Source organism: Pleurodeles waltl, chromosome 6 (assembly GCF_031143425.1).
Source record: "Pleurodeles waltl isolate 20211129_DDA chromosome 6, aPleWal1.hap1.20221129, whole genome shotgun sequence".
Classification (NCBI taxonomy): Eukaryota; Metazoa; Chordata; class Amphibia; order Caudata; family Salamandridae; genus Pleurodeles; species Pleurodeles waltl.
In genome coordinates this window covers 1,323,902,671-1,323,928,343 of record NC_090445.1, presented here as the reverse complement: position 1 = coordinate 1,323,928,343, position 25,673 = coordinate 1,323,902,671, and the positions used below count along the sequence as shown (strand labels likewise).

General features: G+C 44.6%; 1 protein-coding gene across 1 annotated transcript in view; it reads left to right on the top strand.

The window, feature by feature from the left end:
- The window catches only part of LOC138300824 (synaptotagmin-15-like), a 294,951-nt gene that overhangs the window by 131,970 nt on the left and 137,308 nt on the right, over positions 1-25,673 (top strand). Inside the window, exon 3 of the mRNA XM_069240628.1 lies at positions 18,847-18,989. Coding sequence (XP_069096729.1) covers positions 18,847-18,989 — 143 coding nt within the window. The remainder of the gene's footprint in view (positions 1-18,846; positions 18,990-25,673) is intronic.

Genomic DNA, 25,673 nt, shown 5'->3' with positions numbered 1-25,673 from the left:
TTGTCAGAGGTAGCCCAATGGATGGACCTCAACTGCCTAAAACTAAACACAGGTAAAACTGAGGTCCTCATAGTAGGCGACAGCAGCCATCAATCAGGTCTCCTGATTGGTGGCTTCCTACCTTAGGCCCCCTTCCGTCACAAAACCCTAGGGTTAAAAACCTAGGTATTTGGTTTGATGAAAACCTTACCTTGACAGTCTAATTACAGCTTTGGCAGGCACACGTTTTGAGATTCTGAAATCCCTGAAAAATATTGTTCACCTTTTACCTGATTCTGCCAAAAAGACGATGATTCATGCACTTGTTATTTCCCTGTTTGATATTTGTAACAGCCCTTACTGAGTCTCTCAGTGTGGGCTAATGAGACTCTGAAACGTGCAGAATTACACGGCCTGGCTTTTGTTAAATCTTTCTAAGCAAGCACCCATGAGTGCAGCTTTGAGCAGATTGCACTGGCTCCCAATCAAGAAACGTCTATTCTTTAAGGCTTTCTGCTATTGCTACCGAGCCTTTAGGAAGACAGGGGCCTGCTTATCAAGCCTTACTAGCCTATGCAAAGTCTCAGGTTTCCTGAGACTTTGTTGGCTCAAATACCCAGAGTTAAGAAGGCCAGTATCTGGGGTAGCTCTTTCAGTTTTGTGACACCAGAATTACGAAATTATTTTTCTCCCAGTCTTAGACAATCAGAGACAGAGGCTCTGTTCTGGAAAAATCTGAAAACGGGGATTTTTAGTTAGGCTAGTCTAGTTTTCTGTCAACCGTCCTGGGAGGTTCTGACAATGCAGCGCTTGGTATCTTAAGGTACTGTATTGTATTGTATTATATTGTAGGGGAACATCAAGAAGGCACATCCAAGGGATCATGAAGCTGGGTTTGCGGCTGCCCTTGGTAAGTACATTAAAATAATATAGCACATGCTCTTTATTTGAAAGGTGCGTCTGGCGCAAACTAGGAGAATGAGCCACATTGTATACTATGGCCCCTAGTGTGTTTACAGTGTCACAGAGAGTGCAGGAAGGAAGTTTGTTAAAGAATTAGCACACACATTGGTAATCAATCTAAAAAAAACATAAAGTAGTTCCATGATGTCAACAGTAGAATGCAACAACACAGCAATTAATCACAAACATGGTGAAAAGAGCAATGCTCCAGTGTGAGGGAAAAATATTAGAGACAAAGAAGTAACAAATCACTGCACAGAATTGCAAAGTGACAACATAGTTGTCCAATAGGATAGAAGAAAGTGGTTAGCAAAGTGTGAAACACCAAGTTGCCTGCAACGGACAGAAAAAGCCATCCATTGCGAGACCTCAAACAAGCCATTATTCTGTTTTCATTTTTCCAAGATCCATAAAACAAACTTCATAATTGTAATACCTTCACAGACCTATGCAATGGAAAATCTGCATTACTGAGCAGTACTTTAAAGCAAATAAATATTATTACTATTGTTATCATTAACATATTACTGCTATTATTTTGGCATTAATATTATCAGCCTAGCAGAAGAGAAGAGATTTTTTGTAATCGTTCTGCTGCCATTTCTAAAACTGCAACACATTTAGTTTTCATAGCTTATGCAGGTGGTGCACAAAATCAGGAAATGAGCTTGATGACTTCCACACCTTCCAAGTCAATCATTTTAATTTCCAGGGTAATTTGATCTAGCGGGTACAAGGCTTGATTCTTAATAAATTTATAAATACTGATGCATAGACACCTACCCCTTGCAGGCTTTTACAACTGTTCCCATTTTCAAAGGTTAGAAAAACGTAAAAGTTGCCTAGTTTTCAGGTCATATGTCTGTTTGTTCCAACCCGATTTTTGAGGATTGACTGTAGAATCAACAGTCCTATGGTTAGGGTAACTGTGTATCTGTGCACTATTTATTTTCCTTTATTAAAATTATATATACTGTATACTTACATAAAGGGGCTTTTAGCCACCTTTCTTCATTTCTTGGTCTATCTTGTGCCATCCACATTTTGCTTCCGCCCACTACATCGTACAGCATGAGGCTGTAAGTCAGCCTAATTCAACCACTAGCTAACTTCACTTCGAGGGACTGCATTTAAGCATTTCACAAGCAGCACATCCGCACACAAGGTAGTTCCTTTAGTGCCAGTGTTTTTCTTTTTACCTTATTGTTTGTACAGCCTGATGTGACAGATGGACACTTTTTTCCAGATGAGAGCTCTGGGCACATTCAATCCTTATCAATTCCTGTCTCCTGTCAATACTGTTGTAAATTCCTTCTGAGGTGACCTTTGTTTTCCTGAATGCTGCTTTTCCGCACCATACAAACAGGTCAGATGAAATCTAAATATAAGTTCATGAGGGTGCTGTATCTTTGCAACCCTGTCTGTCTGTCATTCATTCTTTCTTTCTTTCCTTCTTCCTTTCCTTTCCTTTCCTTTCCTTTCCTTTCCTTTCCTTTCCTTTCCTTTCCTCTCTCATCTCTCTCTCTCCTTCCTCTCCTTTCTTTCTTTCCTTCTTTCTTTCTTGTTCCTAAATTCATTCATTCTTTCTTTCCTTCTTTCTTTTTTCTTTCTTTCTTTCATCCTTTCTTTCTTTCTTTCTTGCTTTCTTTCTTTTTCTTTGCTTCTTTCCTTTCCCTGTCTTTCTCTTTTTCTTTCTTTCATTCCATTTTCTTGCTTTCTTGCCTTCCTCTTTCTTTTTCCTTTCCTTTTTTTCTCTTGCCTCAATCTTTTTTTCTTGCCTTCTGCTTTCTTTCATTCTTTATCAAAAGGAGGAGGCTGTCAACCAGTTGTCTGACCACCTGGCTTTTTTAAGTCTCTGTTACTGAAGATCTTTTTTTCATTTTACTATATTTGTGTGTTTAACAGTAACCTCAGGGGTTTTCAGCCAGACTTCGTCCATTAGTCTCTGCTTTTGTCATTCACATTTTTCTTCCATCCACTCTAGCATGCTTGCAATGTGTGAGCCCAATTCAGCCATTAGCTGACTTCACTCTGAATTACAGTTCACAGCCCTTTCCCAAGAAGCACATCAACACACAAAGTAGTTCCCTTCAGTGCCAGGGATTACTTGGGCAATATGTGCTTTTTTGAGACAAAAACAAAATTGTTGCCTTTAGCCAATGTTGTTTTGTAGATTGATGAGGTCCAGGCAGCTTTCTGAACAATAATGTTTTGCAAAAACCATGACAAAACAAAACAAGATTTGGCAAAAGGCTGATGGTCAACGCCAGACCTATTGGCTTTGCCAGGACTTATTTTTAAGTGGTAAACAGGTTTTATGTAAAGGACTCGCTCAGTGCATGCACATAAGTGGTACACAGTGTATATAGCTGTACCTGTTACCAAATGGCCATCAGTGTGCAAAAAAACATCTACTCGTGGTTTCCTGTCGCGTGGACCGACATTCTTGAGCTCATCTTTGGCTTATCATGGCCCTTTTCTCTACTTGACTTCATATCCATGATTTCAGAGACTCCTTGCTCGGAAAGTAATTGTCAGCGCTATATCAGTGCATGGTACATCCTTTACCAGACTTATTACATGAACGTTTTTGGATTCTTGGAAATTATCCAGTTCCCCCATGAGAACTACCCACATCTACAATTTTGCTTGAAAAAGTCCTGTTGTGTCGGCTGTTTGCAGAATGTACTTTTTCCACGAAGAATAAAATCTCATCAACCTCTACATTGTGCTTGGACTTTGGACTCTTATTTCCACTTTGGAGTTGGTTTTCGGACTACTTATGGTGTGCCCAGGGATTCTTTGATGTTGCAAAAAAATACATATTAACCATTACTGAATTGACAACAGTCTTGGTGAACTGTAATCCATATTTCAAACTATGACAACTACTGTGGAACAAATAGTAAGTGACAAGGGCTATCGCCTGCAGAAAGAAAGAACAGCAAATGCACGGCCTGTCATTATAACTATTTCTATGAGGGGTGCAGCATCCCTATGTTTTCAAACTATCCTGGAAAAATTCTGCATAAACTCCAGTAGGCAAAAGCTGAGTATGTCTGACATTCTTGGTCATAAATCTTCTCATCCATCCATGGAAAACACTGGGGCCCATATTTACACCTTTTGACGCAAAACTGCGCCGGCGCAGTTTTGCATCAAAAATATTACCGGCATTTTGGTACGCCGTGCGGGCGTCAGATTTATACTTTGACTCACGGCGGTGCAAACAACAGGTGGGAGTCATTATTTTTTACGCACACCGCGGCGTCAAGTCGTAAAGGAAAACGATGTTAACGTGGCGGAAATGACTGTGGGTCGATTTACGACACTGCAAACCGGATATGCACCGTTATTTGTGATGCAATAGCATAAAAAAACACAGCGAACACAACCATTTCACCAGAGGGGAGCCAAAATGGATCCCAGATGCCACTACAGACCCCAGGAAGATGACAGCAGACCAAGAACCAGCCAGGAGGACCCACACAAGAACCAGGACACTTTTAAGAAGAAAAGAAAGTGTCGCTTTAGTGCAGAGGAGCAGGAAATTCTGGTTAATGAGGTGACGGAACACCAGCACCAACTGTTTGTCACATCAAAGTTGCCAATCAGTAGGAGAGGGGCTATATGGCAACAAATTGTCGACAAGATTAACAGTGTGGCTGAAGTACGCAGAACAGTCATCGAGTGTAAGAAACGCTGGCATGACTGCAAACGCAGGACCAAGGAAAAGATGGCCAGGAACAGGAAGGCAGCACTGCAGACTGGAGGGGGGAGTCCAGCACACCAGGAGGCCCTGGACCACATGGAGGAGATGGTCGCAGCCATCATCCCTGAGGAGATCGTCACAGGGATTCAAGGACAGGACAGCGCAGACTACCAGGAGACGAGGGGGGGATACCGACCACAAAATGCATGGAAGTCATCATATACATGGAGTGGCATGGGTAAAGGGGCACGGCATTGGGGCATGGTCAGAAGCTGGGGCACACCATTACACTACACCAATAACAGTCCCATGGAGGCATGCTGTCATGCCAACGATGGAGCAAAGGGAAAGCCACGCCAGGAGGGAAGGCCACTACGTCAAACTGACATCCTGGCACTTGTCAGCCAACATACCCCTACATTAACTAGGGCCCTATTAGCAATCCTCTAGCCAAACCGACAACTGCAATGTAACTGCGACAACAGTTGCCACTACCACCTCTGTTCTGTGTGCAGCTCAAGTACCCAATGGCAGTTACCTTCCCATGGATCATACACACCTAAATTAGGGGGTGAGGATGACAACTGCAACAATCCCCAGAAACAAATCAAAGGCCCCAGTACTCTCAAATGTCAATGCCCGTAGTTGTCACAAACATCAGCCAAAGTAAACAACAATAGGAGCGACACAGCACTAAGGACACACCCATGCTGCATATGTCAGGGTCCATCCTGTGCCTGGGTAACAAGGCAACATCCCAAATGTCATACTGCTCAGACAACAGCATTGAGGAGGGGACACATGTAACTGGTCACTGAAATACACCTGCACAGTCAGAGGACGAAACAGGACACTGATACGACTATCAGGGCAATCCAATGTAACACACATTACCTAACATCAGCAGGACCCATTAACAATGTCAACATCCATATCGGATCATAACATTGCCATGCATAGGATATGCCACATGTCAATTACATTTAAATGGATGTGAACAATCAGGGATTGGGGCAGGTCCAGATTGTTAAGTGTGCTGCCAGGGCCATCAGAACACCCACAGCCAGTGAAAGGTCTCACCATGAGAATGGATGTACACGGAGGGTCGAGTAGGAAAAGAAGGTGGCAATTCTCTATTTGGCTAAAATCAACACCTAGAGGCGATGAGGCTGACAAGTCTGATAACTCAATAACATACATGTGACACACAGGTGGGCCATAGGCCTGAAACAATGCCCATCTGAAGGACTGGAGATATTAACACAAAACAAGATCACAAAGTGAATTCATCAAAAGACAGGCACGTCACATCAAAATTGCCACAACACAGACACACTAATTGCACCCCGTTTCATTGCAGAGGAAGATGGATCTCCTGCCGATATGCCTGTCCCAGATTTCCCTGATGATATGGATGACGAGCCAATAAACATTCCCCAGGAGACTATCCAAAAGGTCCTTGAAACCCTCCAGACCCCGCCTTCTGTCATAAGGAGGAGCACAGAACAAGCAGCCATCGCAGAGGAACCACCCACCACCCCAATTGTAAGACCTGCCAGCTCCAATACAGCTGAGGACTCAGACGACACTGGCACCAGCTTTGAGAGAACTGTAGTGGGAGTACAGCGGGAGCTGGCCAAGGAGGTGCAGGTGGGGATGCAAAATATGGCAGCCATCCTAGAGGGGGTGCGTTCGTGCATGATGTCATCTGCAGATCAGGCAGCAGCTATGCAAGCCCTAACATCTATCTTGCAGGAACTGCAGAAAACCCAGAAGGAAATCAGCACAGCTGTAATACAGTTGACCCAACACCTACAACAGCAATCCTGTCAACGCGTGCACAAATGCAACATTGAACCCCTCAGGGCCGACCTGGCTGCCTACCATCGTGATGTGGCTGCTATTCTCAAGAACCAGCAGGCCGTCCTTGCAGCAGTACTGCCCTTAAGACCTTCACAGGGAGCAGCGACCGGGATGTCTGACTCCACGTCTTCTAACACTGAGGTGTGTGTTGCCCCTTCACAACCAACAACAAGGACAAAGCAGGCAACACACACAACAGAAGAAGAAGACATGGAATAGATCACATTCACAAGGAAAAGTACCCGGAAGCACTAGTCCCTGCCACATGGCCAACTATTACCAAGGTCCTGCGCTTTGTAACTTGCCAGTCTTGCAACAACTGTACTCAAGCACTGTTCTGCAAACCACTGTATATCTTGTCACCCAGCCCAGTGATTGTCTCTCTCCTACTCATTGGCTAAGTCTGTCCCTCTGCACTGTCTGAAACAGCAACCCCAGCATGACAAAAGCATTTTGGTAAACCCTTGTGTTGGATCACAATGGAAGATATCACTATAATGGACTTACAATCATGGACAATGTACAGATATCACTACAGCACTTTTCAATAAATAGCACTTACACAACAAATCTGTCTCTGGGTAATGTGACATATCAACTGTGCAGTAGATGACTGAAATGTGCCGACTGTCAAATTACGTAGCTTGTCAATACAACTGTCCTGATAATATATAGTTAGAGAAATCTGTACAGTGCCCATGATTGCATCATACTCTGCCCATCCTGAGGGACAAATCTGATGAAGTGAGAAACCATACACCACCATGCTGTGTGGGACAGAAGAATGCTTCCTCAGGGGATAACTAAGTCATCAAATAGTGGCCGCAAAATGTTTTCACCATGCAAAAATAACACAATAAACATGCCACACTAATCTAAGTAAATACTAAAAAACTGCAAAAATGAAGGTGTCTGAGTTAACATACAAATAGGTAATCATGCCGAACTGTGCCACAAATGATGTATGAGGGTCATGAAGACAAGAATACAAGATTGCCAATGAGAACTCATCTTATAAGGGTGTGCATGATCATCACACTGCAGTCAGACCTAAAACTGTTTCCCCAATATCAAGTCTGGAAGCACTGTTAGTGACTTTGAAAACACACCTATCAACAGAAACACATTGGGATCCATATTAACTGTGATTGGTGGTTGCAACAAAGGGTAGACATTTTGCAAGGTAGCTCTGGGCTAGCTGCCAATCGTACAGCTCAGTTGGGATTTGTTTGTAGCATAGGACACAGATGTTATAGTACAAAATTGATGTACACTGAATCCAAACCCACGATCAAGTACCATTCAACACATACTATTAAGGGGTAACCAAATATTTATTAAAAGCTAACCATAGATGAGGAAACTGAAGGAAAAATCTTACCTACCCTAATCTACCCTGACTACTCATTACCCACAACTGTCCCTAACTAACCTAAGCTACACTTACTTATCACATGCAACGAAACGTTCTAAACATCTACCCCTCGCCCCCCTTAAGAGACGGGACTCATTGAGGACAACACATACTAACCTAAACACATACTATACTATCCTAAACAAATATATATATTTTTTTATTTTTACATTTATTTTTTATTTGTTTTTTTATTATTTTTATTTTTTACACACAAGAACCGCAACATAGCCCGCCACCCACACATGTAATAAGTCAAAAAAGAAACAAGCAGGACCCCCACCCCACACCCACTAACACTAACTAAACTAACAGCCTATACTAACCTAACACTAAGCCCCCTAAGCCCACTAACTATAAGAACAAGGAAAGAGGAGGGAGGGGAGGGCATCATGTCCATCAAATCAAGTGTCTAGAGGTTGGCCCTCCGAGTGTCCTCTTAATATCCTTGATCCACCGTTTAATGTGCCGCACGTCCCGGCTCAGGTGGCTCACCTTGCGCAGCACTTTGTCCATCTTATGTTCAAGTCTGTTGAAGGCTGCAGGGTCAACAGATGGAGCAGTGGCAGTCTGGGTACCGGTGGAGGAGGTCTGTGTGGGCTGTCCTGCACCAGTGGCAATGCTGGGGCCAGGAAGTCCAGCAGATGTTGGATCAACAGTGGCAGCTGTGGGTAGGGCCACCTGGCTCTGATTGGTGGTTGTTTCTGTGGTGGCTGTGGTGGGCAAAGTAGGCCCACCCTGTGGGAAGGCTCGCCATGCCCCGGAGGCACGTTCATGGCGATATCGCCGGGCCATCCTCCGGAACCCCGACTCCACCAGCAGGATGTGCTGGTATTGCATGGCCCGGCGCTGAAATTCACGGACCTGGTCTGGAGTCATGTTAGCTGCTGTGAAGACAAATGCAGATATGCTACATTAGTAACTGCATTGTGTGAAACGGCACAGCAAGTTAATCAGACATTACATCTACTGTGCTTGTAACAGCTCATATCACGATACAGAGCATTGTATGTCCCTGAGGAAGTATATGGCAGGCCAGACAACAAAGGTCACATCACACAAAGCACATCCATAACCTACAAGATGGGTAACAACTGGCTTTGACTTGCTATCTGACTTCTGACAGTTATCATCTAAGAATCATGCTGCATATCCTCCGCCAAGAGCTGGGCTACCAATGTCAGTGTACGGAAAGCATAACTAAAGCCACATGGTCTGCAAGTTGTAACTGGACTTTCCAGTATGGTACCAAGTGCCAAACCTGAGTGTGTATACTAGTATGCAACCAAACCGTCACTTATTCACAGGTATGTGTAACATACTGGTAGCATCAGTACTAGGTACCCCATTCACAAACCCATGGCCATGTTTGAAGGGGGGCGGTGGATACACAAGTATAATTTGCCAACAACATGTACACCGAGGAGTGTATAGGCAACTCCACACATGTTTGTCTCTACAGACCCACCACAGGTAAGGTCTATCTACAATTAGGAGTCAGCAAACCCTAGAGCACTCATAGGGTCAGACATGTCAGGAAATGCAGAACTTAGTACACAACATATACTTCCAGTGAGGCCTGACTTACATCAGACACAGAATTGCTAGAACACCCATGATCATGAATTGCATGCACACCTAGGCCATTACACTCAGGTTCCACAGACTTGATGTACTACATTTGGAAGTACATGCTGCTAGGAGGTACTACCTACTGTTTCAATCTTACATAGGTAAATAGGGAAGCAGATGTCTATTGGAAAGCTATTAGCTCTACAAATCTTAGAGAATGTGGGTCTGACAGGCTGACTAAATAGGGGCTGACTTCCATTGCGACTCTTGGTGATACAAGTGTAATACACATGACTATCCCCTGTACTAACAGTGGGGCCTACAGGGATGTCCTACAATCCCTACATGATACCATTGGATACGCATTGGCAAACTCAAAACATGTGAGAACTGCATTCCCAATCATGGAACAAGTGAAAAGCTTGCCCAATGCATCACACCTTGCTATGCGTCCAACTCACACGAGTCCATAACCAGCAAACACAACACATAACAGACATATCAACACTTACTGGAGTGGTTGGGGTCCTCAAATGTCGCCACCTCTCCCACAGTGTAGGGTGCCGGTCCACCTGTAAGGTATGAAAGGAAGAAATGTGCTCAAAATCTGTGCACAGTGCAACATTTTCAGTATCATTTACAATGTGTAGGCTGAATAAGGACATGGCAGCCATTCAGACATGATGGTACTGCATCTGATATTTCACGGCCAACTTGTACATAGCATGGGTCTCCTGTGACAGTTACACACATATCTGCACACATACATTGGCCCTAACTATCATGTGGTTGCAAACTTGCCCCATAATTGGTGAGCACTAAAAAATATGGAGAGTAATCGTCTCATCATGTGCATCCAAGAGAAACATCCAACGCCTGGTTACTTGAGGACTGCATTACCAGTCAAACATGCCTTGTGGCCATGACACATTTATTGCACATAAGCCCAATGTACAGAGGGAGGGGCAGGGACTCCTGTAAGCCATCCTGTTGTTACAGTATAGTCAATTGATGTGGCCCAGCTATGGTGATTTGCACCAACCATGGAGATGTGAAGCCATGTGCATACACTTGGACTGCCATCCATATTTGGATTGTGGCTCAACTAATTCCAACAAACATCTTAAGATGTTAGCTGAGGGCACCTTACACCTTTTTACGATGTTTTCAAATCATGAACTGACATGTATCCAAAAAGATAAAGAAACACAATAATCCCACACATTCATAGTACTTCTGTGAACGTTTTCCTTCCACACTCACCAGACAAACATGAGACCAATGTCTGAGCCACTTTGCTATTATCAATTGACGTGGAGGCAGCACTCATTTTCAGCATCATGTAGTGATTCTAAAGTCAGTCTAGCAATTGCTTCAACATAGTTGGCCTAAATGTTGGTACATCTGTACTTCTCTGTCAATAGTACCCTATATAGACATGATTGGCTCCTATTTTGTTAGCTGTGCTGACGAAAAGGCCGCACCAATTTCCTTCATGGTAAAGTAACCTGTAAGTTTGCTGAGCACGTGCTACCTGACAGCTAGCAATTGTGATCCTTGCCATAGTGCATCAATGATCCCCTTATATTTCCCCAGCATTACACACAGTCATCAAGTTAGCTGGCAGACATTGCACTAATCCCCTGATGTCACTACAGAGCATTTAATCGTGCACATTAACAATAGTCGTACTCACCAACAGTGCCCCCAATCATGATTCCCAGGTGGTCCAAGAGATCCTGCTCCCTGGTGATGAGGTCAGCCCACCGGTGCTTCAGCTGGTGGTCACTCCTCTGGCTGGCATACACACGCTGCAGGTGATGCAGCACCTTTCCCCACCGGATTCTACGCGCCTCTGTCGGATACCCCTGTATGACCCTGCCCCCTGCCTGGATCATGAGCGGCAAAAAATGGGTCACCAGCCAGATGAAGCCCCCCAACTCCTCTTCCCCCATCCTGCCAAGACGTGGCCTACCAGACATACTTATAGATGACGATAAGGAATAGGGGTAAAAGAAATAGAAAGGGGGAAAGGGTGAAAGTAGGGGTAAAAAGACAGAAAAAAAGTAAACCTAAACACTAAAAGAGCCCATCTATCCCCAAACTAACACTACCCACAACAGACTCCCACAAACAAGAAATACACAAGATAAATGGACAAATGTAGTCAAAACACAGTACTACAGTATACACAAACAATATTTATTTCACAAAAGGACTTTACAGATAGCACACAGGACAAATACAGCACAAAATCTCTGGACAACACTCTATACACAGCCACACAGTCTAGAAGGATCATAGACTGCAAAGTGAAAGTGAAAGTACACCCACTGTACATGATCTGTAAACAGGATATCCTATTACATCACTTCCTGTATGAAAAGTCCCACCTTTTTCGCGTTTGTTGCACAAAACTGTATTTGCGTCATTTTTTTGGACGCACAGACGTGAATATTAACCCTCATCCACATAATGATACATGGACTGTAGAAATATCTGGATGCGGGCTAAATTTCACTCCTGGGCGTCAAAAAAAATGACGCAAATACAGTTTTGGTAAACTGAAAATGATGCACACCGCTAGGGACGTCAAAATTACAGTGCATTAACTGGTTTGGGGCATTTACACTTGTTTTTTGGTTATTTTACATTTGGAACACATCAGAGATTGGCTAATTTAAGACAGTATGGTGTTGATGGTATATGTTCACATGTGTGACATCATACTGCAGCGGAACATCATCCACTACACCCTTCACAGTATTTTTACAGTTGGCTGACGCAATAGATGGTCATAAGTGTGGCCTACATATATGTGTGGCACAAATTGTGCATTTTTGTCATAAGGAGAGGATAGCATTGTGACGCACATATGTACAATACCTAAATTCCTTTGGCTCAAAGTGTGTGCTTTGACAACTAATGTGTTGGTTGACCAAGTGTTTGTGTATCACATGAAGCATAATTGTACATATGGTTGTATGAATGTGACATCCATGTGTCCAATCCTAAGATGCAAGTCAAATTGAAAATGAGCAAGGGCATGTGTTAGTCATACATGTAACAACACCCGTAAAGTATACTTCCAAGTTTTAGGGTCACGTAGACACCACATGTGACATAGCATGCACCAGATGGATGGCAGATGATGTTCATGTCAATGGTCCACATTTTCAACATCCTATGTCCTAGAGTATTGGTAAGAGCTTCCTAGGCACTAGTTGATGAATCCCACAGTGAGTCATACACATGCATTGAGGAAGTGGGTACCATGTTGTTTGCACAGACAGACAAGGGTCAATCTCATATGTATGATGACACCACAGTTGAGGCCATAGAAGTGAGCCCCAACTATCAAGTGGCTGTGGTGGACCAGCATACAAGACAGCACGTGTCCACATATTTCCAGTGATCAATTGCACATAGGTGTCTTGTTCATGTGTGTGGTCCAATGATGATCCTGTAGATTGTTTGGGGTGTAATTTGTCACAGTTCGGACCAGGACTCATCTATCCCTGTAACTACTGAGTATCCTTTGTTGATCAATGTGAGTAAAGTAGATGTGGACATGTGAACCAACATGTGGATGGTCCCACCCTGTCACTAAAGACGTGTAATGAGACAGTCAACAGGGCAACATTGGTGTGCTGAGTGAGATAATGTCTCAATTGTCATGTTCCAGCAGGTGTCATTACAACATTTGTACACAGGTTGGCCTCTGCACTTCCCACTGCATCTGAGAACATCATAGCCTCTGTGCTGTTTATTCTCGCAGCTATTCACCACACACTGCCCATCACTATGTTGTGCGCACTGTGATGCTGTGTGTGAACTGCCATGGTCCTGACATTTGTGTATTATTCATGGACATTATCAGAGGTTGCTGGTTGTGCTGAAAGCCCCGTACCCAATCCCTGCCTACGACCCTGGGACACTGTCACACTTTGTCATTCATGCATATATGCAACCCAGACAAGGGATGGGCCATGAATTTTGCATTTCCAAGAGAATTTAACTCAAATGGTACAGTTAAAAGGCAGATGATGCTACACAATGTATTTGGCTATGCATGGAAGAAGCCCATGCCCAATGCCCCCTGATGAATGGGAGGTTTGCTTACGCACGTGTGGCACATATGTAGACACAGGGATACTTTAGTGTGACGCACAGACAGTTGCCAGTCAGGCTAACAGAATGCAAGGTGATTCAGGATCCAGTTACTTGACAAATTACGTAATCAGTGGTCTGACTGAGTCTGTATTGAGGACAAAGTTGACAGTTGACATGTCAAACTGTGTACGTCCTCTGTTTTTGAAGGTGACAAATGAACCCAAGGGCTGTGTTACAGGGCTTAATTAGTATCAATGGTTGACGGTGTATTTGACATAATGGCAACTACTATGCTGTTCCAGGCATCATCAGGGGCAGTGCTTTTTTAAATGGGTGGTGTGCATGGAGGTGATCACAGGTGTGGGCTGCATCTGTTTCACACCAGTCCTGTAGGTGAGACTTGCATTCTAAGGGCCAACAGACATTTTCACAAGGGGAAGCAATCTACATGTGCTAACAGGGCTTTGAAACTAGAAGACAGTGTATAAATTGACCTGACGTCCTCGCAGTCAGATGTTATATGACAATGGCATACCTTAGGAAAGGGTGTAGCACAATGGTTTGCTAATTTTGGTCTGTGTGTGTAGAGGAGGTATTATCAGGGTACACATCTTAGTATTCCAGGGACCTCTTCCGACAGGTGGGTTGTGACCAGGTGCATGGGTGTGTCAGGAGTTAGGAAATGGGCTGACATGTACATGGAATGTCATGTGTGCAATGCATGTCATATGTGTGGCACTTGTGCTGTCTATGTTCTGCTTATATGGAACTGTAGTCACAGATATTCCTTGCAAATATTGGATGCAGTTGGACTAACTGCTGTCAAGGGTCTGGTCAGGCATTCCTGTTAGTGATGCCAAAGCACATTGACTGCCTCATGTATGAGGCTTGTTTTCCCCTTATTGAGTGATGGTGTCATAGTTGTGTGCCATATGCTGCGTTGGACCTTGCTTTCAACATGTATGTGTGAAATAGTTGTGGTCCTCTGCTATTGGCCTTCAAAGGAGATATGTACATGATATATGTCATTAAGAGTGTGTATGTATGTGACCATTGTATGTTAGGCATCACATTAGCTCTGGGATGTTCTGTGTCCTACTCAGTATCTCAGCAATGCTCCATGAGGCAACACTCTTATTCTGATAAGTAGAGATGAAGGGGTGCAAAAATGAATAGCCAGACCATGATATGGTGATTATAATAGGTGTTTATTTAAATTAGTTAACTAAAGTGGTGAAGGTGATCATATTCAGAAGAAATTATTTACAATCTGTTGACGCCTGCGTATACCAGCAGCTGTGTTCTGTAGTTCCCCCTCCTGTTGCAGGCCAGCATCCTCCTCTTCTTCCTCTTCAGGCATGTGTGGCTCTGGCTCCAGGAGGGGAATGTTTCTTTTGATACAAATGTTGTGCAATATTGCACATTTGAGGATGATCCTACAGACCATCTCCGGGGAATATAGGAGGCTACCACCAGTGATGTCGAGGCAGCGGAACCTTGACTTGAGGATGTCGAAGGTCCGCTCGACAATGCTGCGTGTCCTCCTATGGGCCTCGTTGTATGCACGCTCTGCAGCAGTACTTGGGTTGCCAAATGGTGTCATAATCCATGTCTGGATGCCATACCCCTGATCAGCTGCAAGAGAAAATGAATGGGATCATGTTGATGTAGCTGGCACTATTAAAAAGACCTTTCATGGCAGTAGTTGTCTTGTGTTGTCTGTGACTCTTTTGTGTACTAATGTGGCATCCTATGCTTGTAGGCTGTACCATCTGCATTGTGTTGTTTCCTTGGCTGAACAAGTGTTTGTCTGCTAACCATTTGTCAGCAGTATGTTTTGGGATTTGCAGTACAGTGTGCCCTCACTAGCATTGTGACTTGTGATACAGGTGTCCGTGTGTCTTCACTGGGGGTGAGATGATAGTTCCATGCAGAGTTAAAATTGAAAGTGTTGTTAACACGTTCATATCAAAGTACCCTGGACATCCCATACCTTGAAACTTATGCAATGTATTAATGTAAAGGTCATTGGGACACTTACAATTTGCAAGGTGACATTTAGGCAACCACACTCATTGACGTCTTCACATTAGGCTGTACAGTAATTTCCGATGTGTGACAGGTTCAATGGTGACTTAAGAAACATGGCTAGTGATGTCACGACATCAGTGTGTTCCTGTTGACATGTTGCTGTTGTGGTGTATGTGTTGTGTGTCCTAGAGGGTTGCTGTGCAGTGAGTATATAAGTAGGCTTTTGTACTTACCAACAAGTAGTCCATTGCCATACCGTCCATCCTGGAAGTGTTGATTGATGGTGCAGTGACGGAAGATGTATGAGTCATGTACACTCCCAGGATATTTAGCCACGATGTTGGTGATCAATCCCTGGTGATCGACTATGGCCTGCACGTTGATGGAATGTGTGTGCTTCCTGTTGCGGTAGAGGTGTTCAGTTGCAGCAGGTGGCACAAGGCGTACATGTGTGCAGTCGATTGCACCAAAGACGTGTGGGAAGCCACTGATTGCGTAGAACCCCTGTTTTGTTTCCTGCTGCTTCTGCAGTGTGTCAGGGAAGCAGATGTGGCGGGGTGTCAGTCGAATGATGGCATCCAGTACTTTGGGCAAAAAGGCGGAGAATGATGGTTGTGATATTCCGCCAACCAGGGCACCAGTTGTTTGGAAAGAGCCACTTGCCAGCATATGAAGTACTGCAAGCAGCTTTGTTTCTGTTGGGATGGTGCGGGTGTCACCAAAGTGGGGGCCAACTGCTGTTCAATATTGCGCAGCAGCTGCTGAATGGCCTGCCAGTTCAACCGGTACCTCTGTATGATGTCGTGTTCCCTGAGGCCCTGAAGGGTTGTTCTTGGGCGCAATATCCTCTCCTGCCTTCTGCACTGCCTTTGGGGTCCCTGCTGGTGTTGTTGTAGCTGCTGTTGTTGCTGCTGGGCTCTGCGTCTGCGTGCATGCTGGATTAGAATCACCTCCATGACTCCCTGTTGCTGCTCTGCTGCTCTGCTGTTTGTTCTGTGTGTTCTGATTAAATACAGGTGTGTTTGACCCATTTTAACTCCTGCCCTGACCCAGGCGTTAATTCGTGACGCAAATCGGACTGTGCGTCATTTTCTGGCTCCGCCTCCCGGCCGTGCGTCATTTTTGCCCGAAAGCATAAATATACGACGCATGGCCGTTTAAGCAATTTTTTGGACGGGAACGCCTACCTTGCATATAATTAACGCAAGGTGGGTTGCCGCATCCAAAAAATGACACACACGGCGGAATTTTGTCGTCCGCGGGCTCGGGCGTCAACGTTTAAATACGGGACAACGTTTGCGCTGATTGTGCGTCAAAATTTTTGACGCACAATCGGCGCAGACGGAGTATAAATAAGCCCCTGGGTTTTTAAGGAGAGGCTGCGCTGTCAAAAATCTAATCATTCACCAGTAAGCCACACAAACAAATCATGGTTTGAGCAGTTATCTTTCTCAGATCATATATACTTTTTAAATCCTTATCCCAGTTGGGCCGGATATTCCAATTCGGCTTTGTTTTTCCACCAGAATAGTGATTACATTTCGGACAGTAATAATACACATTTTTAATACACAATTTTTCCAAGTCAAATGATTAGGAATTTGTGCAGGGAAAACAGCTTAAATTCCGAGTTACACAGCTTGGAACATGGCAATCATGTTACCACGTTATCCACAATTCCGTGGAATGGGGCAGTAAAACCAAATTAGGTAAATACCTCAGCTGGTGCTATCTGTATTTAGTAGGCATGATCAGGGGCAACTCCTCCATTAGGGCAGAGGAGCGTCGCCCCACTGCCAGCAACAGAAGTTGCAAACCTTTCACCACAAAGGGATAATAAACTAGGTTTATTATCCCTTTGTGGTGGAAGGGCGAATGAGGGTGAGGAGCACCGAGGGGAGTGCACTAAGCACTCCCCTAAGAGCGCCTGTGTGTTTGGCCAACCGTCTTGAGCTGGCCAAACAGACACGCGCTGTGGGCTCTCTCCAACCCACTAACACAGTTGCTGGGCTGGAGAGAGCCTGGACAGACTCCCAGTCTTCCTGGGAGCGCCCAGCCAGGGCGCTTCCAGCCAATCCTGATGCTGCTCTGAGCAGTGTCAGGACTGGCCACAGGGCAGCCTCTGAGCCTGTGCCTGAGGGGGAAGACAGAGGTGAGAAGCGGCATGCGAGTAGCAGGTAAGTTTTTATTTTATTTTCATTTTTTAAATTAATTTTAAAACCTGCTCCTGTGTACCACCTCTCCCCCCACCCCTCGCGCGCCGCCACCATCCCCCTCCTCATTAGGGTAGCGAGCTGCGACTGGACATGGTATTACCTCCCAAATAATAAGCCTCAGTTCAAACCCATAGACATTGCACTCCAAGTCATGTCTGAACTTAGGAGCATATTTATGAGCATTTTGCGCCATGCATCCACCACACAACATGGTACATTCACGGTACAAACCACTAAGCAATATTTTTAAATTCACGCAAAGCCATTTTGCTTGGCTTTGAATGGCTTCAAAAATTTGGATTAGGGAAAGGCATTGCAAATCGTTGCGTTGCCTTACTTGGTGCCAGAGAGGCATTCCATGGGCATTGAGTGGATGTTCCCAAGCAACTCCCATGGTTTTTGACAGATTACCCGATTTACTAAACTTTGTAAACCGGGGAATGAGTCAAAAAAATATGCCTCCCCAGGAGAGGTGTAACAAGGAGAAATATCTTTATTTTTCCTTATTTGTGCCTCTTTTTATGTGTGTTGAATTGTGCAGCACACACAGGACGAGGAAAAAGTCTCTCAGGATTGTTTTTGTGCAGGAAAGTGTCCCTTCCTGCACAAAACAATCCTGCATTCAATGCAGGCATCCTTGCACCATGGTGCAAGGTTGACTGCATTGGCACTAGGCTGCCAAAAGGGCCACAGAGCAGGGGGAAAGGACAGAAGTGTGTGGTATTGGACAACTACAGCACATTCCTGCCCTTTCCCTGTGATGCAGGGGAAGGCAACAAGGTATTTGGGCCTTAGATCTGAGTAACCGTGCTTCTTTCTTTTGCAGCTGTGGGACAATGAGTTTGACTTTCCAATTTGAAGCTCCTGGGCATTTTCCTTCGGATAATTTCTAGGCTGTGCTGACATGAATAAAAACACTATCTTCTAATAGGTTGTGCTAGTAGGTTGTTTATGAAGCTGAACAGTTTTGTTTTTATTCTCAGGAATAAAAGTGTGCCTTTCATTGTACCCCCAAAATTTCACGGCCGAGACTGGGTGGATCTGAAGAACGGAGAGCGGATTCAAGATGACTGTGAGCCCTATGTCGCTCCTGAGATTATGCCACGATCTTCCTTCCATTCTCTTGGTAAGTAATGTGTGTGTTTGATGTGCCAACAAGAGGGTTTCATGACATGGTTTAAACGTTATTAGACTTTTTTTTTACTTATTTAGCACCTCAACATCCATCGACAGGCCATGCTACACAAACGATGCACTGGTGCAATAAAAGAGCAGAACCATTTTGCACTATTTTGCTGCTTAAAAGTAAAAAATATAGACATATATTTGTTTCAGGACAAAAATAAAAAACAATGGGTGGTACAACCATTACAAAATTTATATAACACAATTTTTGCTTGAACTTCAACTTACATCTATTTATAGAGATTTTAACACAACAAACTCAGGGGCATATTTTAAATCATTTGACACGGGGCAGAGCCACAAGCCTTCTTGCTGCACTGCTCTGCGTCAAAAGAAAAGGGCAGTAATGCACCACATCTACAAGATATGGTGCATTCCTGTCCTTTTCCCCTGTACTGGTGCACAATGGGTTGCCATGTGCCAATGCAGGCACCCTTGCACTATGGTGCAAGGGTGTCTGTGTTTGAGAGATGATTGTTTTTGTGCAGGAAGAGATACCTTACTGCAGAAAAACAATCATGAGAAGCGTTTCCTCTTTTTTTGTTTGCTGCAGAGCATCTTAGATAAGAAAAAATTGAATAGATCCCGACCAAGTTATAAAACTTTGCCCAGGAAGATGGGAGAAAAAGACATAACTGTATGTGACCTGATTCAGAATGAGAACTCCCAAATTTTTAAGCCAAAAATGGATTACTGTTAATTGTTTCCGTTCTAATATTGCGTCTGCTTCAATGTAGTCAATGAGAAATACAATTCCCCCGATTTATTTTTTAAATCTCCCACTGCCCAGCTTCGAAATGTTGGGATGTATGCAATATTGTTGCCCTTGGCGAAAGGCAGAGAGAGGGATGGTGCCCCAGCTGGGAGCGGCACCTCGAGCTTGCACCCTGGGAGCCTGCTCGAGTCAAGGAAAAGGGGCACAGCTTGGTTCTTAAGATTGAGAGTGTGTGCGCTTCAGATTTCCCAACAATCTAGCTGGCATATCTTGATAAAACATTATGGGGGTCATTCCGACCCTAGCGGTAAAAACCGCCAGGGCCGGGGTCCGCGGGAGCACCGCCAACAGGCTGGCGGTGCTCCTTTGGGCATTCTACCGCCGCGGCCAGAAACGGAAAGTCGGCGGTGTACCGCCGACTTTCCGCTGCCCATGGGAATCCTCCATGGCGGCGCAGCTTGCTGCGCCGCCATGGGGATTCCGACCCCCTCACCGCCATCCTGTTCCTGGCGGTTTCGACCGCCAGGAACAGGATGGCGGTGAGGGGTGTCGTGGGGCCCCTGGGGGCCCCTGCAGTGCCCATGCCAATGGCATGGGCACTGCAGGGGCCCCCGTAAGAGGGCCCCACTTTGAATTTCAGTGTCTGCTCAGCAGACACTGAAATTCGCGACGGGTGCTACTGCACCCGTCGCACACCTTCCACTCCGCCGGCTCCATTCGGAGCCGGCTTCATCGTGGAAGGGTGTTTCCCACTGGGCTGGCGGGTGGCCTTTTGGCGGTCGCCCGCCAGCCCAGTGGGAAACCCAGAATGACCGCCGCGGTCTTTTGACCGCGGTACGGTCTTCTGGCGGTCCCAGCCAGGCCGGCGGCGGTCATGTTCCCCCCTACATGCACCATTCCCTCAGCATGCAGCGTTCACAGCATGCTGGGTTCCGCACATGCCCATTGTAGTAGTGTAGTCAACCATTTGGGGTTGTGGGTACTTTTCATTGCATAGCAATTTGTCATTAAAAAGAACAAACAGAACGTCAAATAAAATGGTGGTGATGTTTATCTCCTTTGACTTTGGGACGCGCTCCAAGAAGGCAGGATTCAGAGGTAGAAGTCAGTGTATAGACAGCTAGTTCTGCTGTGGTAGTTGTAATTTTTACCCACGTCAGTTGCAGTGGTAGGCAATCCCACACCATGTGGTAGAATCACGCCTCCGCCAGTTTATATCTCAGGGATTCAGGAGTGTTCATAGGAAATATGTGCTTGATGCGTTAGAGGGAGAGGTTGCATAAATTGGAACCTGGGGTTCCTGGATACCTCTTTTACATTCTGTAGAGTCCATGCCCTAGCCTTGTTTGTCAACAGCTTATGGAGAACTTTGCTCCACTCGGTCAGTGCCTTCTCCTTGTCTGCTACAGCATCAGTCGTCAGTGCCACGTATAATGACAAGTTAGCCTGCGTGTTCTCTGTGTATGAGTAGCGTGTGTAGGACGGGCAATTGAGGTGGTTCTGCCTCTCCAGTTCTCCAAGTGGTTCTCCACACCTGTTGAATGGTGGGGCGAGCTAGAGAGTGACCCACGCCCAGGATATATGTATCCATAACGTCCGCAAAGGACATAAGTGTTCCCTCATGAAATAGGGCTCTCAGGGTGTCCAAACTCTCCGCTTTCCATATGGTCAGGTTGTGTTGAGCAGCTGCTTCCACATATTCAGCAGTGGGTCCAGTGGAATTAATGGTGAGTAAGGGGGAAACGCCTGTGTACAAACCATCATCAATATGTTTGCGCTACCATCCCCAGGTTTGAACCTCTTTGTGGAGGTCAAGTGCGATCAGTCAGCGAGGTGTAGACACTCATGTCACCGAGTTTAGCTCGAACAGCTGTCCATTCAGCACTCCTTGTGGTACCCAACCAGCTCAGCACTCACTGAAGCTGTCCCGCCCGAGTAGTTTAGCTCAAAGTTAGGTGCGCCCATTCTGCCTTTGAGGAGTGGATGTTGGGCCATGGGTAGAGCTACTCGCCTGTGGCTGTCCTCCATATCAGGGTCAATAGAAGCCCATTCAATTACTGAAAAACAACATTTGAGAAGTACAATTGCCAGTGTGGCAAATAAAATGCAGGAACCTAGGGAGCACCATCATCTTGGCCACTACCACTCACCCTAACAGAGACAGGGGCAGTGAGCACTAAAAAGGGAGTGAGCCACGCACTGAGTGCACGCCCGACCCACATTGCTCTCTTTGAGGATCCTGTTGGTGTGATAGATTTGGATACCAAGATGTTTAAATGTGTCATAGCACCATTTGAGCAAGTGTTCTGAAGAGGCAGCCCTTGGGACAGTTGATTTTAGGCCTGAAATGGCAGCAAAGTCATTGAGTAGCCACATTAAGTCTGGCAGCAAAGGCCCAATGTCGTGCAGGAAGACCAACACATCATCTGCATAAAGGGACACAATGTGGTGAGATTGCAGTTCCGGAATTCCCCAGACTTGCGCACATTTCCACAGGCGACCGGCAATTTGTTCCATGGCAATCGCAGAGAGGAAGGGTGATAGTGGGCATCCCTGCCGGATGCCCCTCAGAATGGGGAAACCATCCGATATCAACTGGCCCAGCCTTACTCTAGCCATTGGGTTTCAATACAATGTGGGAATCCACTCCAAAAACCCTTTCCGAATCCCATGAGCTGCAGGGTCATGAGTAAAATCTCCCAACTCCAGGTATCGAAGGCTTTTTCAATCTCAGGAGATGCCTCAACCATGTCGCAAGCCTCCAGAGGTGTGTCATGAATTATAAGCAAGCTCATGCTGAGAAAGGTGCTACAGCCTGGCATGAATCTAGACTGGTCATCGTGAACAATTATTCTGATCAGCAGGAGAAGTGTGTTAGCTAGCATTTTTTCAAGGATTTTATAATCAAGATTGAGGAGGGACAGTGAGCAGAAGGCTCGGACATCCAGCGGTTTGGGGAGGACCACTATTTAATCTTCTTTAAGATATTTTATTAAGATTTTATTCTGATACATTGGTAATACAAATATGATATACGCAACTGAAAGCTTTAGTTATTTCCATTAGATATTATAACATTCAGAGACTTCTATGCATTTTCCAGCAATCAATAAGTCAGGATTAGTTCTGGACATACATGGAATGTTTAAACAGTTTGTATTCTGCATGCGTTCAGTATATATAAATTCCTATCTAGTATCCAGCAAAACTATGTACACGATGGTGATTCACATGGGGTAAGTGTCTGTTGTAAGGTGGAAAAGAGCCCAGGCGCCCAGCGAGTGCGGACCCCACGTGGTCCCCTTCACTTTAATTTGCACTGGTTGTGGGATTACCTTTAATCATGAGAGCGAGTGTGTTAAGATACCGTCGCGTTCAGTCCAGGACAAGGTTAACTGCGCATAGGCGGTAACTGCCTCATTAACCATCTTACTGCTTTGACATGGGTGATCCTCGCAGTGTCTGACAGCAGTCAGTGTTGTGTCTAAGTGTATATATCTACATTTCCAGCCCCCGACTAACGGGCATCTAGGTCAACATTGGTGAGGTTCCTCTTCGCTATCTCGATGTTCCCACTTTAACCACTATTTATGCTTCCTGTTGTGAATCTGGAAGTTGGCCACGTGACCTGGCTTCCTCAATCACCTCTAAGAGGTATCTGGGAAGTCACTGGGAGAGACTTGTGACAAGGTCGCACCGGGACAAACTGGGGAGTGCAGAGGGCCCACCTTCTAAAGTGTCAGGGAGTCCTCTGGCAAGCAGCAGAATAGCAATGGGTAAGGCACCTCGCCAGCAGCACCGTATCTGTCTCAGGCAGGTTAGAGTTATCTCAACGGCTGCGCTGCATCTCGACACTCAGGGGAGTCACTGCAGCACTTGATTTGGTCCAATCAAGTAAGGCAGCACATATGTCTTTTTGGGGCTGGGCAGCTGCTGGTCTTTCCAGCCATGGATCGTGACCACGCGCAGCTTATTAAAGGTATGGCCACCGCATACCAGGGAACCTCTGTGGGATGGTCAGGAGCTGCACCCTTGGGCAAGGACTGTGTTGGGGGCCAGCTGCTCACCATGCCCCCAGACAAGTAGAGCTGTAATTAAGCTGCATCAGCTTAGTCCTCAGCTGACAGTGCCTCCGCTTTGTTGTGTGCCCCACCACCAGTCTTGCTCCCTGCTCTGGTTGTCTCCACTACAGTGACACTCTCCTCCAAAGTGATATCGGCCAATGCTGATCCACTGTACATGTGGCCCGGGCTGGTAATCCACAATAATTTTTGCTGGATAGAAGGGATTACTGCAGGATAAATAATCGTCCTTCTTCGGAGCACATCAAATAGAGTCCTAAGCGGCTGCTATCTTGGCCATGCCCCTGAAAATTCTATGTTAACCACTAATAAAGCTTCAGAAGTATTAATTGCTAACTTGACCACTACATTTGAAAGTTTCTGTTCTTCTCATCATTTAAAATCACTCCTACAGGTGGAATAATTGCACCACAAATGTCTCCTACTAATTGTGTTTCTTCACTATTGCTATGTGTGTGTCTGTGTGCTTGTGTCATTGTCAAAGCATCCATACTATAAACATGACATATATACCCTCCCAATCTACAGGTAATTTGAAATAAATATCCTGTCCACAAACAAAATAAACTCTAGAATAGCTGGTTCTTCCCCCTGCAAAATTTGCCATGAACCATCCTATAATTCAAATGTGTGTTCATAATTACTATTACCTACAGGGCTCTTTCTAAGTTGGTTTCTTCTGAAAACAGATATATTTTCCCTTTCGTCTGCTCCTTAATTTCAAATTATGGTAGAGCATTTTCTTTCTGTATTCATTGTTATTTTTTTCCACATATTTTTCAAAGCATCTTCATTTTTATTTTTGTTGTGTGAAATGTGTATTCTCCTTTCCTCTAACATCATGATAAATGGGTTTTCCAATGGTTTCATTAAACAAGTCAAATTATTCTTCTCTGCCTTAACAGTGACTGCAGGGAAGAATGGTCTTATATAATGCCAAGTTGTTTCCACTTCTTTACTTGCAGCTGTAAATTCATGCTGTTCTGCAAAAGAACCTTTGAAAGAGTCATGTCAATTTTAGAATAATAACATTTAAAATGTTGTTGCCTATGTACTAAGCTAAACAAAATACTACATGTATTGCATATGACAAGTTATGTAATGGTATGTCACCTACTCTGTAGCTGATGAAGGTTAGTTGCACACACATAACAATCCCCTGCATCTAAAGCTTGTGTATATTCTTGAACTAACCTAGAATTAACATTTCTTGTATAATGTATTTCACGTAATTTACAAATGAAGCTATCAATGTATTCTCATCTATTACATGTGCAGATGTCATGTTAGTAAATGCAAATACAGATTTCTCTTTCTTCAGTGTGATATAGGTACTAATACTACTAAAAATGCAATAATCATAATCGTGCATCTTGCTCTGGTTGCAAAACACGTTTGTCTAAAGTCAGATCTTTTCAAACAGAAAGTGTAGCAGCAAAAACGGCAATAAATTATTATGTTAGCTATTGCACAAGAAGCCTTTCAATTTTTCTTCTTTTCTTTAGTACATTTAGTTCTTACAGCCCTATTCACAGCAATCTTCATATAGTCATTCTTAACCCTCTCCATCTAATTCTAAAATGTTACCCCTACTCTTCTACTGCAGTCTTGGGCCTAGGGAAATCTTCTTAAAAAATTTTTGTTTGGCAACTTAACAGCTTTATTTCACTCTATTGTATTCTACATTCAATTACATTTTTCAGACAACTTTTTTTTTTTTTTTTCAGAAATCTTTTTCAGCAGCTTTTCTCCAATTATAAACTCAATATGCCGTCAAGGTGGTCCATACAGTACTGTAATCAAATCAAGCAAATCTGATATTGGGATT